Genomic DNA, 18674 nt, shown 5'->3' on the forward strand with positions numbered 1-18674 from the left:
TTAAATGTATGTGTATTTGTGTGATGTTTCAACTTTTCTGTAACGTTTTATGACTGCAGGAAAAACATAATGAATCTATATAGAGAACACTATTACTTACCCGGTGAACAAAGACATGTTAAAACATTCCATATTAGGAAGATCCTTACAGCACATTTTCTGGTAGTAAATGCCTTCATAACTTCAGATGTTTTGGAAACTTTCTGCTCATTGAACTTTTCGTGAAGGCATGTGGGTCCACTTACACCGAGATCTTAAACTAGAAGCCCAATAAAACACAGCAACACCAACCAGCATGCGAGTATTCTAATCATTATCTACTTTTTATTTTTCTCCATTCGCCTGAGGTTTAACGATTAAAGCCACAGGGAAACATACATTACACAAACTTAATGTAGTGCTGTGCTGCCAAAAACTGCCAGGAAAAAGATGAGAGGATAAGTTTAATAGTTTAATACTTTGGAAACGTTAGGAGTCTTCTTGCATCAGACCCAGTGGTTTGTATAAAGTTAGAGGCTTCAAAAAGGTGAATGCTAGCATAACTTAGCATAGTTTAGCATGAAGACTGGAAAACACGGAAGCTAACAAAGCTAACATACAATATGCTGTAGTTCATTCGAGAACTTCGGCATTCTTAAAGTTTACCAATGAACTCAGATAAGTATTTATTGTAAGTGATGGGGTGCGGGGTGGGCTGGTTTATTTTTTTATTATTATGATTGCTGGCTAGAGTTTGATAAGATTCAATTTGTGTATTTCATGTGTCATACTGTCACTGAACTTTTGTTCCACATAAGATGTGAATTCATTCTCCTAGAAAACCACACAGCTCTGTTGCGAATGGCAGCCTATTCAACTCGTTTCTTCTTCCGGTCATTTCTCATACAGATGGCTTGAAATAAAATTCTTGCTCATTTTGTCAAACAAATGCAACCTAATAACACACCGCATGACTATACAGAGTTATTATAACTTTTAAAACTTTGTTTACTTTCCATTAACTGGCTATGACCAAGGATTTGGTATTTTCTGCTATCTTCAAATTAAAAATAGGCCAAAAACCTTAGTTATGGTGCAGCAGATTATTTTTTGTTCATTTTTATTTGGTAAGCTGATAGTTTACATGATGTATGAAATGCCTGTAAGCTATATGGTAGGGTTTAAATGACCACAGTCAAATTCATTCTGCGCTAAATATGATAAAAGACAGCAACAACACAAATTATTTAAATGAGGAAGATTAGTCACACGTATCTCTTACATAATTAAAAAGTGATAAGTACACACACGTCCAGTCCCTAAGAGAAACAGATGAAAATTCATGTGTCAACATTTGTTTAAAACAAATGTCTTTATAAAAAAGTGCTTAGTCACTCTAAACCCAGGACTTGTTTCCCACAACCTGATCACCTGTCAGTCTTTGTGCTAAGCTAGCCAGTAGATAAGCCAATAGGCTGCTAAGCTAATGGAAGCTAAGCTAACTAGCCTTGTATTGAACCTTGTAACTCGACCTATGAACTAGACCAACTATTTGTTATTATCAACATATTTTTCTTTTTAACTATCAAGCTATCTATTAAAAATGTACCAGACCACAATAAAACACACACGAGCACTCAACAATGATTCATATCACCACAAGCACACACACCGTGGTCCACTGTCACTGAGAAATGTGGTGTTTGAAAAGTTACACTTAGCTGTACATTTAGTGAAATGATTAATTCTGCATTAGCTCCAGGGTGTACAGGTGTACAGTGACAAGAGCACTCGGGAAGCAGAATTTATAATTTGGTAAAACCACAGATTTCTCCATGTTGCTTTGCTAACTGTAACATTTGAAGCACCTGCACTGTTCAGTGTGCCGCTTGTTGTCTCAGCACAAATCACCTGATTTTGCTGCGGTTTGTCACCTTCTCCTGCCAACAGATGAAGCAATGTTTTTACAGATGGATATTTTTTATTCATTATTACCCTTATTTCACAAAAAAATCTTTTCTTTTTTTTAAAATTAAGCTTAGGGGTTATAAAGACTATTTTCTTTCTCCACTGCTAGACTTGCCAGAGTTTGATGCAGTCTGTGTGCTGTTGGATAAGGCATGTTGTTCTCCATGTTTTACTCAGTGATGAGGGCTTTGGAGATGCTGTCTGGTCATCCAGGTTTTCTTGCAAGGAGGACTCCCAGTCCATGCTCCATTCTGTCATTTTGGGGTATCATTGGAACATCCCAAGCAGGAAATGTTGAACCAAAGAGTTCATTGTTCTTTTCATGGCTGTGTCTTCTTTAAAAGAAGAAAGTGCAGGACACCATTAGTCCTTAATTTACTGAAAATAGGCTGCCAATTTGGTTTCAAACTGCTCTTAATCAGCAGAATCACTCAAGACAAAAGATGTTAGAATACACATAAATTATGTTTGAAATGAGTAAGGGGATGTGTACCTGTAAAATGCTCTGTGTATTTGCAAATTACTTGTATATCTGAAACATTTGTTACTCGACTGAATTACTGATTCTCATTCATATTTTTTGATTAACTGACAAAAAGCAGATGCCACTGATAAACAAAGAAATGTCACAACCAGGCAACTGTTTAGAGCATATAGTCATTTATCATTTCAGCAAACACACCCATCAGCACTCCATCTCTTCCCCCAATGTCCTGCTACCCGAGGGGTCCAGTCTGTCCTTCCGGGATCACACACAGTTTCCGTCAAGAAATCTTAGTCGTGATTTGTGGCCATTAAGTTTCACAATGATATTTTTTACTTTTTATTTTTTATATTTATATATATATAAATATATGCATTTATTTATGGTGCTTTTTATGATGTTTGTTCATAAGCCTTAATTTATTCAATTGCCATCAATGACAAATAAATAATGAACATAAAGTCTGGAGAAAGTTTTTGTTATTACAACATTACTGTAAGTTACACAGTTTACACAAAAAAAAAAAACCTTTCAGAAAACTTTTAGTTGTCTGAGCCTCACAGGAACACATCTGGAACACATCTGGAACATGGAAGTAATGTCCTACAACAGCTGAACGCGGTCCCTGTCAGGAATGAGACTGCTTGCACAAATACACATCCAACGGACAGCTGAGTATTTACAGCAGTCATCAGGAATACAGGTTAAAAAAATAACTTTTTGTGGGACAATAAGCAGTTAACAGCAGAAAAGCACAATCAGGTACATGATCAGTAAAAAACTCATCTGCATATTAGAACAAAAGAAGAAAAAATCTTCATCTTTTAGGTGAAACTTTCCATCTTCTGTATATTTCTGATGATAGAGCTTTTACATATTTTCATTTTTCTTTCTAAATATGACATTTAACAAATCAAACTGTTTAAAAATAGATTTCATATTTATACAGTCATATTTCCGACTTTTTAAAACTCAGCATTGCATTTGTAAATACAGCAGTTAGCGCACTGCAACACTTATAGCAGGGAAAAAACTCATTTTAAATCCTACATGTAGGATGAGAGGGGGCTCTCTGAGGAACAACGTCCCTTATGAACATACAGTCAAGATTTATGAACATTTATATCAACATATCATCAGTGCTGTAAACATTCAAGTGTTCCCACTCAAACAAAATCATGAGTAAAGCGTGAGGCAGCAAACGGCAAGTCTGAGCCAGAGGCTGAAACTGAGGGGTGCACTCAAGTCAGGATTCCTGGATTCTGCTCAAAATACACTGAGGTGTGAAGAAAAAGATTAAATATTCCAGTAAAACAAGACAACCATGCTCTAAATAAGGCAAATGTTAAATCTAAGGTAATATAAGGTTTATTTAAACGACTACTACATCCTCAGTGCCTGCTGCCTTATTTCTAATAAGATAATTACACATCAGAAAACTAAAACTGCTCGAACTTAAAAGCTTTTGTATTTTTCTGTTGGAAAATGTAGAGTTGAACATATAATAACCTCATTAGGCACAAAATTATGGTCCAGAAGGTTTACTCTGAGATAAATCCACCTCAAACGGCTTGTTCAGCATTGTGTGAAGCATCGGGTACCGTAGTGATCTAACCAGTTTGAACTGCTCCTTGCTAAGCCGTTGGGCTCTTTGTGGCACTCCTTCAGGACAGCAGGGCAGTCCTGCTTTTATCTCGGGTTACCAGGAGTCATTTTGGGATCAGCAGCTGCTAAACACAGTGCAGGACCGCAGGTCAGTCATCTCATACAAAGCAACCTTCCTGTGAGGACGGAATAACTCAAAATAGCTTCAAATATCATGGACCCAGATACAGAAAAATTCCTGGCTAGTATTTTGTTTTGACTATGGATGTAAAATCAACAACCATATATAGAAGGTAGCATGGGTTAGCTTAAGCGTGTTGTTTCTGTTCTTTAGGTTGGCGCTGAGGGGGCATTCCTGGTGATAAAGGCTTCAGATACCAAACCCGATAGGTCAGATACCAACCCAACAGGCCCAACGTGGTCCCCAGCAACTTGTGTGATGGGTCATGGAAGTAAACAGAGGTGCAAGCAAACATCAAAACCCACATGAATATAATCAGATTCAAGGCCACATACAACAGACTGAGGACCACAATGAGGTATGCAGACAGGCTGCTTGTCCTCAAGAAGGCCATTGGTGCCGTTTCTTCCATGATGAGGAGGGCAGAGTACGTCAGGATGAAGGAGTGGCCGGAAATGTCGAAGCCGTGCCAATGAAAGCCGGCCCGCCTGCAGGTAGCTTTGGACACAAACTCCGGTTTCACAACACTGAAGGCGCTGTTTTCGAAACAAGAGCCAGTGGCATCCTCGATGTAGAAGAAGGTCTCCGTGCAGACGTACCAGATAAGCGTTGCCACCGCCAGAGATGACAGTCGGCGGCACAAGAAGGAGACACTGCTACTGAAGGAGGAGTTGGAGAGGAGGAGGAAGGGTGTAAGCAGTAACAGTGTCCAACCCCACGAGAGCTTGACGAAATATCTAGAGGAGAAACAAAGTGGCATTAGGAACAAAACTTGTTCTGTAGCAACACAGTGTACATCACTTATGAACATTAATCTGCTGCTTCGTTTCTTCAGACAACAGGATAGGCGCCATGGCCTCAAACTGTGGTACCCATACCACCAATGGTACTCACATTCCCTCAGAAAACTTTCAAATGTGAACCCATTTACAATTCTTTTAAGTTTTTTTTTGTAAATTACAGATAATGTGATCAAACTCAACTGTGGTTTCCATGGTCAACTATGTTAAACAGAAGTGGGGCGAATTCCTGATCAGCAGCTGACAGGTTTTCATACAAAGATGTCAGATTATCTGATCCTTCCAGTGTAATCACAGATCCAAGCATAAAGCATCTGATCAGTACTCTAATCTGCATGATGAAGACTTCTCTTAACCTGCTGTTAAAAACTTAAAAAGAAGGATCAAGGCCGGATTATCTAATGGGAATTATGGGCAAAGGCTCAGGGGCCCACGCCCACATGGGGCCCACGTAGGGCAAACACCAGCAGTTTGGACATGAAACAAAATGTACATAAAAGCCAGATAGTTACACCACTACCAATAGTGTATTGCTATTGGTACAATTGGCTGGGAGATGTTAGAAATGTCGTTTCACAGTATATCATTCACAATTTTTACAATTTGTGGGGAAGGGGGCCCCTGGAACATTCTGGGCCCAGGTGCCTGTGCACTTTTAATCCGGCCCTGAGAAGGATAGATGGAGAGTATAAGTGAGAGTGAAACCAGCATCCTTCTCATCAGGATCATCTCCTCTCACCAACTAGATGTTCAGCTTTTAACATAATTTAAACTTTAGCATAAATGAAAACACGCTTTCTTTGGAGAAGGGCTGCATTGTTTCAGTTTTCCTAATAATATAATAATAACATATGAATAATGTTTTAAAGAACAAAATGTTTAATTTATATATACACATATATACACACACACACACACACACACATTATATATATATATATATATATATATATATATATATATATATATATATATATATATATATATATATATATATATATATATATATATATATATACCATCCATCCATCCATCTTCTGCCGCTTATCCGGGGTCGGGTCGCGGGGGCAGCAGCCTAAGCAGGGAAGCCCAGACTTCCCTCTCCCCAGCCACATTTGCCAACTCTGCGGGGGGGATCCCGAGGCGTTCCCAGGCCAGCCGAGAGATGTAATCCCTCCAGCGTGTCCTGGGTCTTCCCCGGGGTCTCCTCCCTGAGGGACGTGCCCGGAACACCTCACCAGGGAGGCGTCCAGGAGGCATCCTGACCAGATGCCCGAGCCACCTCAATTGGTTCCTCTCGATGCGAAGGAGCAGCGGCTCTACTCTGAGCCCCTCCCGGATGACCGAGCTCCTCACCCTATCTCTAAGGGAGAGCCCGGCCACCCTGCGGAGGAAACTCATTTCAGCCGCCTGTATACGAGATCTCGTTCTTTCGGTCACGACCCACAGCTCATGACCATAGGTGAGGGTAGGAACGTAGATCGACTGATAAATCGAGAGCTTCGCCTTCTGGCTCAGCTCCTTCTTCACCACGACAGACCGGCGCAGAGCCCGCATTACTGCAGACGCCGCACCGATCCGTCTGTCGATCTCACGCTCCATCCTTCCCTCACTCGTGAACAAGACCCCGAGATATTTAAACTCCTCCACTTGAGGCAGGACCTCACTCCCAACCCGGAGGGGGCAATCCACCCTATTCCGGCTGAGGACCATGGTCTCAGATTTGGAGGTGCTGATTCGCATCCCAGCCGCTTCACACTCGGCCGCGAATCGCTCAAGCGAGAGCTGGAGATCACGACCAGATGAAGCCAACAGGACCACGTCATCCGCAAAAAGCAGGGACCCAATCCTGAGGCCACCAAGTCGGATCCCCTCAACCCCTCGGCTGCGCCTAGAAATTCTGTCCATATAAGTTATGAACAGAATCGGTGATAAAGGGCAGCCTTGGCGGAGTCCAACCCTCACCGGAAACGAATCCGACTTACTACCGGCAATGCGAACCAAGCTCTGACACCTGTCGTACAGGGACCGGACAGCTCGTACAAGGTGGTCCGGTACCCCATACTCCCGGAGTACCCCCCACAGGAGCCCCCGGGGGACACGGTCGAATGCCTTCTCCAGGTCCACAAAGCACATGTAGACTGGTTGGGCAAACTCCCATACCCCCTCCAGGACCCCAAATAGGGTATAGAGCTGGTCCACTGTTCCGCGACCAGGACGAAAACCACACTGCTCCTCCTCAATCCGGGATTCGACTATCCGGCGGACCCTCCTCTCCAGGACCCCTGAATAGACCTTACCAGGGAGGCTGAGGAGTGTGATTCCCCTGTAATTGGAACACACCCTCCGGTCCCCCTTCTTAAAAAGGGGGACCACCACCCCAGTCTGCCAATCCAGCGGTACTGCCCCCGATGTCCACGCGATGCTGCAGAGGCGTGTCAGCCAGGACAGCCCCACAGCATCCAGAGCCTTAAGGAACTCCGGGCGGATCTCATCCACCCCCGGGGCCTTGCCGCCAAGGAGCTTTTTGACCACCTCAGCGACTTCAGCCCCAGAGATAGGAGAGTCCACGCCTGAGTCCATCAGCTCTGCTCCCTCATGGGAAGCCGTGTTGGTAGGATTGAGGAGGTCTTCGAAGTATTCCCTCCACCGACCCACAACGTCCCGAGTTGAGGTCAGCAGCTCCCCATCTCCACTGTACACAGTATTGACGGAGCACTGCTTCCCCCCCCCTGAGCCGCCGGATGGTGGACCAGAATCTCCTCGAAGCCGTCCGGAAGTCTTTCTCCATGGCCTCGCCGAACTCCTCCCATGCCCGAGTTTTTGCCTCGGCAACGGCCGAAGCCGCATGCCGCTTAGCCCGTCGGTACCCATCAGCTGCCTCCAGAGTCCCACAGGCCAAGAAGGCCCGATAGGACTCCTTCTTCAGCTTGACAGCATCCCTCACTGCTGGTGTCCACCAACGAGTCCTGGGATTACCGCCACGACAGGCACCAACGACCTTGCAGCCACAGCTCCGGCCGGCCGCCTCAGCAATAGAGGCACGGAACACAGCCCATTCGGACTCAATGTCCCCCGCCTCACCCGGGACATGTTCGAAGCTCTGCTGAAGGTGGGAGTTGAAGCTCGTTCTGACAGGGGACTCAGCCAGACGTTCCCAGCAGACCCTCACAACACGTTTGGGCCTGCCAGCTCTGACCGGCTTCCTCCCCCACCATCTGAGCCAACTCACCACCAGGTGGTGATCAGTTGACAGCTCCGCCCCCCTCTTCACCCGAGTGTCCAAGGCATGTGGCCGCAGGTCCGACGATACGACTACAAAGTCGATCATTGAACTGCGGCCCAGGGAATCCTGATGCCAGGTGTACATATGGACACTCTTATGCTGGAACATGGTGTTCGTTATAGACAATCCATGACGAGCACAGAAGTCCAATAACAAAACACCATTTGGGTTCAGAGGGGGGGGACCATGCCTCCCAATCACTCCCCTCCAGGTCTCACTGTCATTGCCCACGTGAGCATTGAAGTCCCCCAGCAGAACAATGGAGTCCCCAGAAGGAGCACCCTCCAGCACTCCCTCCAAGGACCCCAGAAAGGGTGGGTACTCTGAACTGCTGTTCGGCGCATAAGCACAGACAACAGTCAGGACCCGTCCCCCCACCCGGAGGCGGAGGGAAACTACCCTTTCATCCACCGGGGTAAACCCCAACGTGCAGGCACCAAGCTGGGGGCTGATGAGAATGCCCACACCTGCTCGGCGCCTCCCACCATGAGCAACTCCAGAGTGGAAGAAGGTCCAGCCCCTCTCGAGGGTACTGGTTCCAGAGCCCAAGCCATGCGTCGAGGTGAGTCCAACTATATCTAGTCGGAACCGCTCAACCTCGCGCACAAGCTCAGGCTCCTTCCCCACCAGAGAGGTGACGTTCCACGTCCCTAGAGCCAGCTTCTGCAGCCGGGGATCGGACCGCCAGGGTCCCCGCCCCTTGCTGCCGCCCAGCTCACATTGCACCCGACCCCTACGGCTCCTCCCGCAGATGGTGAGCCCACGGGAGGTGGGGCCCATGTAACCCTTTCGGGCTGAGCCCGACCGGGCCCCATGGGCGAAGGCCCGGCCACCAGACGCTCGCTCTCGTACCCCGCCTCCAGGCCTGGCTCCAGAGGGGGGTCCCGGTAACCCGCGTCCGGGCAAGGGAACATTTATGCCCAGGTTTGTCATCGTCATAGGGGTCTATGAGCCGTGCTTGGTCTGGTCCCTCCCCTAGACACCTGTTTGCCATGGGTGACCCTACCAGGGGCATAAAGCCCCCGACAACATAGCTGCTAGGATCTTCGGGACGCACAAACCCCTCCACCACGATAAGGTGACGGCTCAGGGAGAGGATATATATATATATATATATATATATATATATATATATATATATATATATATATAAATTAAACGTTTTGTTATTTAAAGCATTATTCATATTCATTATTTATAAACAATATTCATACACACACACACACACATTATATATATATATATATATATATATATATATATATATCTCATCTTATCTTGATCAGGCCAGAATTGTGCTGACAGACCAACATCTGATACCAGCAAATAAATGATATGTCATGATGGAAATAAATATTTAGCAGATCCCACGGTCTGGTTGAATTTTCTTGTCTGTCTTAAAGATACAAGTTTATTTAAGTTGAATATATGAGAAAATAAATCCCATTTTCAGCAGACGACGCTGTCTTTCCTCCACCTATTCATTCTGCTACATGACTTTGCCGGATCAGACCCTGGATCAGACCCTGGTTCAGACCGTGGTTCAGACCCTGGTTCAGACCCTGGATCAGACAGGTGCAGGTAGTTTCATAAAGTGAGTTATAAAATCTTCAGCTGCTCTCTTTCTACCGACAGACTCCTCTTACATGTTTACGACGTTTCTGCTGCTACTGAAATACGTCTGCGGAACGAGCTCCAGCTCTTTTAGGATCGATCCCACGACTGAGATGAGAAGAAATGTCCACGGGAAATTCCTGCGGATCGCAGGAATTCTCCAGAGTCCCACAAATCGGTCCACAATGACATCCATGACGGACATGTTGACGGTGCAGATCAGGCCGGGTCGGGAAGACGTCTTTCTGACGTCACTGGAAGCTGACCAATCACAGTTCCCATCTTTCTTCTTCTGCGCCATCTTCTTCTTTTCTGGTTTTAAAGAAACAATTTGAAACCAGCATGATGTGTTTAGGATGTATTACTGCCACCTATGAATAAAATTAAATTAAATTAAATTAAATTAAATTAAATTAAATTAAATTAAATTAAATTAAATTAAATTAAATTAAATTAAATTAAATTAAAAATAAAGTGAAATAAAAAGTGAAATAGCAATTAAATAAAACAAGACAAATAAAAAGACAAGATTAAATAAAATAAAATAAAAACAAAATAAATTAAAATTAAAAAATGTATTAATAAGAATCTAATACAAAATAAAGTTAAATAAAAAGTTATATAGGAATTGAATAACATAAGGCAAATAAAAAAGATAAGATTAAATAGAATGAATTAAAATAAAAAGAAATGTAATAATAAGAATCAAATATAAAATAAAGTTAAATAAAATAAAAACAGCAATACAATAAAAGCTACCTTTCCAATTCTATTGAAACATAACAGAAATTTTTCTGTTCTTACTTAAGATGAACTCCTCCACTGCAAGAGCACAAAAAATAAACTACATGTCTCACATACTGTTCTGATTTCTGACAATTTCCCCTTTTCTTTTCTTCTCTGTATGTGTCATTGAATGTTAAATTGGAAGAACACCAGGTAAAATAACCACAGAGGAATCATACAGCATGCAACTGTTGAAGTTTCCACCTGCTCTGTTCCAAGACATTTTTACCTGGTTGCATCTTATCTGCTAGTAAATAGCATGGCAACTTATAGGTCTGGGAAGATTTAAATGCACGTAAATATGACATAATCTGAGTAACTTGAATCTTAAATTCTTCTCTTATCTTGATCAGGCCAGAATTGTGCTGACAGACCAACATCTGATACCAGCAAATAAATCATATGTCATGATGAATAAACATTTACCAGATCACACTGCCTGGTTGAATTTTCTTGTCTGTCTTAAAGATACAAGTAAATTTAAGTTGAATAAATAACAAAATAAATCCCATTTTCTTAATATCTTATTCCATTATTAGGCTGGGATCTGCCCTTCAGCATTGTTTCGTTCTTACTTATTTCTGAAACTATGCATGAAGAATTTTATTTTTGATGTAATTGTGAAACATTTTAGTCTTTTTGAAAGCTCTACTTTTTTAAAAAGCTTTTCTGGATTCCTCTGTCCACGGGGAATTCTGGTCCTGTTCATCTTCCCCCTTTGTACATTTTAGCACATGTTCAGTTAAACATTTTTCAGGTTAATCTATATTCAACTTTAAGTTTGTCTTTCTACTTCCCACTTCACTCAACTTCAGTGATCCTATTTATCAAATATTACTTTCTTCCACCTAATAAATGAGATGTTTTTGCATATCCCTGCCATCTCCCTTGAGTCCTGTAATCTATCTTTGACTCTCATCTATCATTAGGATATCAAATTAGCATGTTTAGTGTGTGAATTTAAATCGCTACAAGTTGTGATTGCTTTTATGTCCTGTATGGATTACAACAACTGCTGCTGGAAGTCTGAAGCTACAGATTTCTTTTTGTTCGTTACTCTCCACGTAAAAGTCAGGGGAGGAGCTGGAATCGGTCACAACCATTTGGTCAAAGATCGGGAACACCTTGAACAGGTCACCAGTCTGGGAATACCACAAACAACCAGCAGATTTAGGTCACATAAATTTAATATATATTTAATATATTATACACACACACCACACACACACACACACACACACACACACACACACACACACACACACACACACATATATATATATATATATATATATATACATATATATATATATATAACACGAGAGAAATGTTCTGTCATGTGACTGGAACATTTCAGAGATTTGACTGTTCATATTCTGTGTGTGACAGCAGACTGAAAGGCTGTAAATCATAGTCAACACTGCCGCCTGCTGTCCGGAAAGGTGAACTACAAGTGGGGAAATCTAGTAAATTTAGTTAACAGATAAAGGTGAAGCAAGTTTATTTTATTGCACATTTTATGTACAAGAGAGTTTAACGTGATTTATATAACACATCAAAAGCATTAAAAACTGATCTGGGGCCATATGCAGCTTGCAGGAGAGGAACAAAACTATTGATCAGGTATAAACATTTGTATGAATGTTGGATGTGATCAGTTCTTTTTTTAATTAATCTAACACATTAACTATAGAAAATAGCATCAAAGTATTTTTGTTCTATTTAGGAAGATTTTTAGAAATGTGTGCTGGAGAGTTTTTAATCTTTATTTTAAGTCCCCTGCATAGAAAGTCATCAACCTGACAGCTGCCATCACTTTTATTGATACGTCAATATTACAAACAAACTGGAACTCCAAAACCTTAGGACTCGGTGTAAAATGTAAATAAATCCAAACAGAGTACAATGGCGTCATCAACCCTGTTTTATTCCCAGTAGAACACCACATCAGATGCTGAAACAGAGGCCTTTCCCCATTTCATGGAAAGTATTTGCTCCTTTTGAACCTGACGGCAGCAGCACATCTCCAGGTTTAAACTGTTTTTGACGGCAATGTAGAAACTTCGCTGCTTACTGGCATTTTACTTACAACACTTGCAAGTACGTCTTTAAGCCGTGTGCATACTGTGCCACAACTACGCGATGCTCTGTATTCTGACTTTATTTGTTTTTCTGAAAGGTGCTACTTTTTCATTTGGACTCCTTTTTGCTGTGCAGTAAATCCTGCTGCAATCACACTGCAATCAATCACACTGAGCTGAGACTGAGGAGGGGGTTCAGCTCCATGGATGACCTTTTCTTCTTCTTTAAGTTCTTTAAGTACTGTACAGTTCTGCTCACCTTTACCCCTCAAACTGGTCTGTTTAATGTTCCTGTTCAGCATTTCTCCCTTATTTCATCTTTATTTCAGTATCAACTACGTGACAGAACTGACACGTATGTGGGTTGCAGCTAAATTTAGACCTTGGACACTGAAAAGAACTTCACAGCCAGGATGGTCATCCTTCATCCAGCCTGCTGCTCATCTGCAGAGAAGAATCTGACCATCTAACTTTTAGACCTTTTTACAAACTAATCTTTCATAGAAAGCATGCGGGTATAATAAAGAAGAAGCCAGGTTGAGGCAGTGTGCTGTGTGTCCGTTTCACACATGGTCTGCAGCCTTCTGCAGAGTCTGTGTGACAGTACACCACAGCCTGTATAGGCTAGACTTCATAGAGCTCACCTGACCAAACAGGTGTTGATTCTATACTTTATATTGCATCTGCATTTAATTCCAAACAGTACAGACCTTGAAAACCCTTTGATTCAGTGGATTATTCAGTTTAATCACAAAGATTAGACATTACTGGAATCTCTTTTTAGTCACTGTCATTGTTCCCAAACTATCGTTCCATGAGGATGCAGCGAGTAAAGCTCCATCTTTCCTCCATCGGGTTTCCCCTCAAGTTCTTCAAATACGTTATTACAAAGAAATTAATCAGTGGAAATGGCATGTTGATTTTTTATAAATGTTTAAATAATAAAGTTATTACTCCATAAAAATCCAGAATTTGGCATCTTTGTCACAGCTGTGAGCTGAATCCAGCAAAGAGCACTTCATCCTCCTCATTTATTAAGTTTTTCAACATTTAGAATTTTTGACATCATCTTCTTCTGCATCTTTGTTCCAGGGGTTTGCAATCACTTCTGAGCATGCTCCTGGATGCTGCATCACCACTTACTGGTCTGGTGTTAATACTGCAACGTTTTACCAGGGACTATGTGGATGTGCACTGTTCTGGAAAAACCTCCGTCTGTGTGGAAAAACTTGTTGTAAATCTAAATAGTTTAATCTCGGTGTGGATGTGTTCTTAGAATCTACAAATACCAGGGAGTTAACTCGATAATGGACCGTTTTTCTCACATCACATAAATATGTTCCAGTCAAATGTAAAAATAAAACTTTTTTTTTTTTTTTAAAGAGAACTAATTCTTTATTTCCATCTTCTTCCAAACGTATGTCTAAAAGATCATCTTCCCTTCATCTGATCACAGTGATCCATTCTACCAACATACGTTCAGAGAAACTTTTCAGATCGTGGACACATCTGGTACCAGGCTGCTTGCAAGTGCTTCATTCAGGTTAAATAACCTTCCTCACATACTCGTCCTAATTTTTGTTGGTTCAGTCTGATCCAGGTCACTCACCTCTACATCTAAGACATCTTCTGCCTCCAGTCTCAGTTGCAAAGTTCAGCACAGTCTTCACATCTTGCTGCACATCTCCCAAACTGAATCTCACTCTGGAAAATCACTGAACCATACCTCTGGAACTCTGTTTTTAAAGACGTGTAAATGTTTTACCACAATTTAAAACTAATTCATACTAATATATGCTAATATAATTATTGATGAGACATACTGAATCTTATAAACAGTATTTGTATTTTTGTTCTCTGTGTTTTATTCCTCTCCGTTTTCATCAAGTGTTTCTTGGCTCTGACCGGGCCGGTGTTGGTAATAATAATCTGTTTTTTATGTTTTGCCTTGTAAAATAAAGGTTGAATTAAAAAGAATAAAAGACACAAAAATGCAGGTTGGTTCTGATTCTTTAAAATCCACCGACAGACAGGAACCGAGGCTGAGCTGGTGATTTGTTGATAATTTGTTTATTTTTTATATCAAAAGTGTGGCTTTTGAGATTTTGTAGTGCATGGACCTTAATAAAAAATAAACTCTCCGCAGCCATAAATGATGCAGCAGGAATAAAAAACTCCCTTTCAGCTTGTGAGCTTGTTGAATTTTGCCAGAACTTCCTGTGATCATCTGAATTCTGTAAAGATGTTTTACATGTAAAATGTTACATGTTTTGCTTTGATATTTCATTCAGAATTACAGTGATGAAGTTTTTCCTATGTGGGATGTGAGCTGAACTGAAGACTGAAGTTCATTCTGTTTACATATAAATCCTGACGTGTGTGCAGCATCACCTGACGAGAAAGATCTGTCTTTTCTGCAAACATATTTTGTGTCAGCGAGTGATTCTGAAGTCACTAAAGTTTTTAGTTTTGCTGGTTGTCAGTTTGTCCATGTTTGACCTGTCATGGACCAGCGTCCTGTAAATGCTGTACCTAGTCTGAAAGTCACATAACTGCTTGGCTTGCAGCTTTATTTCCAGTCACATGAAAAACACTAAATACAAAATGAAAACTTTCTTAACGTTGGGTCTCCCTGAGTTCTGGTGTCAGTGGTTGTCTTCACTTCCCAGTGCAGAGCAGCAAAAAGTGCTCTTAGTTATTATCAGGTTATTATTACATTATTATTGGTTGTGAGTCATTTGGGAGTCGTAGAACTGCGGAGTGTCAGACTTTTGTGACACACAACTATGACAAAAGTCACAGCATGGTGAGTTAAATATCTCATGAATTCAGGTTCTGGGTCATTTTCTGTAAAGTACACAAAATGAAGCAGAAGCAGTGACCTGTGTGTGTGTGTGTTGGGGGGTTGTAAGGGGTTTTGCATGTGGGTGTGCATGTAGTCGTGTGTGCGTCCTGTTAAAAGGCCATATCACACATGAAAACTGACATTGTTTGCAGAGCCTCATTCTAGCTGCTGCTTGCCTGCATCTGTTCGGTGAAAAGCCACTCCAATGAAGGTAAAAGACACTTTTCATCTCTTTTTTTTAAAAGAAATCAACAGAAATTATGAATTTATGTTTGAAAAAAGTGTATTCTTGTGATTAAACAGTTTGCATTTTAATGAGTTCTGAAGGATTTAATTAAACTTGATTGACCACTTAATTTCTTTTTAGGACCTCCATGTTATCAGGTTTCATTTTCACATATTTTGGTCTGAGCCTATATTATCTATCTGTCTCTCTCCCTCTTTCTCTCTCTCTCTCTCTCTCTCTCTACATATATGTATATATATATATCTTTTTTTTTTATAAATATGTTTGTGTGTGTGTAAGTATGTATGTACATAATGCTCTATTTTATTTTTTTCTGCCACACTGTGATATGATATGATATGATATGATATGATATGATATGATATGATATGATATGATATGATATGAAATGATATGATATGATATGATATGATATGATATGATATGATATGAAATGATATGATATGATATGATATGATATGATATGAAATGATATGATATGATATGATATGATATGATATGATATGATATGATATGAAATGATATGATATGATATGAAATGATATGATATGATATGATATGATATGATATGATATGAAATGATATGATATGATATGATATGATATGATATGATATGATATGATATGATATGAAATGATATGATATGATATGATATGATATGATATGATATGAAATGATATGATATGATATGATATGATATGATATGATATGATATGATATGAAATGATATGATATGATATGAAATGATATGATATGATATGATATGATATGAAATGATATGATATGATATGATATGATATGATATGATATGATATGATATGATATGATATGATATGGGATGGGATGGGATGGGATGGGATGGGATGATAAACTGTGGTTTGTTGTTATGTAGTTATAAATCCAGATGTTTGTGAAGGTGAAGCTGGCTGACCCTGAAAAAACAGATTTACCAATAAGAGACATGTGTGTTTGTATTTATTTACAGCTTCTAATCAGTCAGAAGATGATATTTCCTGCTCCTCTCCTCAGAGATGCGGCCTCCTCCAGGCTCAGAAGGCTGCTGCTCAGCTCCTCCTGGCTGTCACCCTTTGGACAATGCCTCACACTGGAGTTCCTGCTGCAGTGCCGTCAGGACCCGTAGAACCTGTCAACACGACCAGAACTCCATCTGGAGTCCACCTCAGTATGGTCTCTGGTGTGTCTCGCAGCAGATGTAGGCGGGCCATTTCACCCAAAGGGATAACGGCCCTGCTGGACTACCACAACCTGGTGCGCTCTCAGGTCGTTCCTCCTGCTGCTGATATGGAGTACATGGTGAGGAGCTGGGCGGTCCTTCTAACCCAAATAAGGAGTATGCCCAGAACAACCAGGAACACACACATCTGGGACATAATGGAAAGTCTGGTGATGTGGATCAGGTTTACTACTCCCATCAGATTTGCTATGGTGTTAGGTGAACACCCAGGTTCTTTGAGATTTCTAAAGATGTTGTTGCTCCCACTACTGGTGCAGGAGGATTTTACTGTGGCAGGAATCACCAACTCTGGTAACTTTCATTAAAATATTACAGGTCATATACTCTATTATGTTCATATGGATTCATCCTGAAGCGATTCTGCCTCCATCGCTGGGAGCTAGCAGCCAGAACTGTAAGACAGCAGCAGAGGTGAGGATCTAAATGCCAGCTAAGCAGGCGGTCTGAAACATAAATAAAGCAACTAAAAATGAAATTAAGCAGAATCAACTGAACGGGAGCTGTTTGACTTGTATTGGATTCTTTGAAAAGAGACATTTAGTTGAATGTCAAAAGAAAACCAGTAGAGTTCTAGCATGGTGATGGACCAGAAAATCTTCGGCATGCCTGCCTGACTCTTTCCAACTCTTTACGACCCGACTCTTTCTGAAACAATCCATGAATGGACCGGCATCTTTCCCAAAGAATCCAGTGAACTGGATGGTAAAGAGCTAACCAGACTGGTTTGTTAAGCTGAGTTTAAGTCTGGAGTCTCCAGTTTTACATCCTCAAACCCTCCTGTGGCCCTGCGATGGAGTGGCGAGCTGTCCAGGATGTACCCTGCCTTTTGCCCAAAGCCAGCTGGGATAGGCTCCAGCTTCCCCGCGACCCCAAATTGGATAAAGCGGTTTAGAAAATGAATGAATGAATGAACCCTCCCGTGACTCCTCCTGAACTGACTTTCAGTGTTTTATGATTTGGTTCTTGTTGGAAGGAGGAAAAGGATCCAAGCTGTCATTCTGTCTTTTTCTCTTCCAGCTTTGGGACGAAGGACTCGCTAAGCTCGCCAGCTCCTGGGCCTCCCACTGCGTTTGGGATCACGGGCCGACACATGTCATGAAATATGTGGGTCAAAACCTATCAGTAACTTCAGGAAGGTAAAGCTTCAGAGTCTCATGATGTTTTCTGCTGCATGGCCTGTATGCTGATGAATGATGTGCTGGATGTGACAGGTACCAGTCCATCACAGAACTGATCCAGTCCTGGTACCAGGAGAGGCATCACTTCTCCTACCCCAACAGATGTACTGGATCTGCTTGTTCGCACTACACTCAGGTACAGTTTTAATACTTTTAAGATGAAAACATTTAGATTATGTCCAGTCCATAATGAGGAGACATCTGAAAATATCTTTATGCTCTGAAAAGGTTTGAAAGGTGAACTGAGCGTGTCAGCTTTTGGTGTATCAGTTGTTCAGATGGTTCATGGAAAAGGAGAGATCTAAATCACTTGTAGATCTATTGACATTTTTTCTTTAGGTTGTTCAGCTTGAATGTTAACTTTT

At 41.4% G+C, this 18674-nt stretch overlaps 1 protein-coding gene across 1 annotated transcript; it reads right to left on the reverse strand.

Annotated features, from left to right (window-relative positions):
• Positions 1-2600: 2600 nt before the first annotated feature.
• fitm2 (fat storage inducing transmembrane protein 2) lies at positions 2601-10122 on the reverse strand (the record flags this gene model as incomplete). Its single annotated transcript, XM_079239541.1, has 2 exons — positions 2601-4954; positions 9950-10122. The coding sequence occupies 2 exons, from the start codon at positions 10120-10122 to the stop codon at positions 4345-4347; spliced, it is 783 nt and encodes a 260-aa protein (XP_079095667.1). The 3' UTR covers positions 2601-4344.
• Positions 10123-18674: the final 8552 nt, after the last annotated feature.

The sequence above is a fragment of the Telmatherina bonti genome (assembly GCF_933228915.1).
Source record: "Telmatherina bonti genome assembly, chromosome: 4".
Lineage (NCBI taxonomy): Eukaryota > Metazoa > Chordata > Actinopteri > Atheriniformes > Telmatherinidae > Telmatherina > Telmatherina bonti.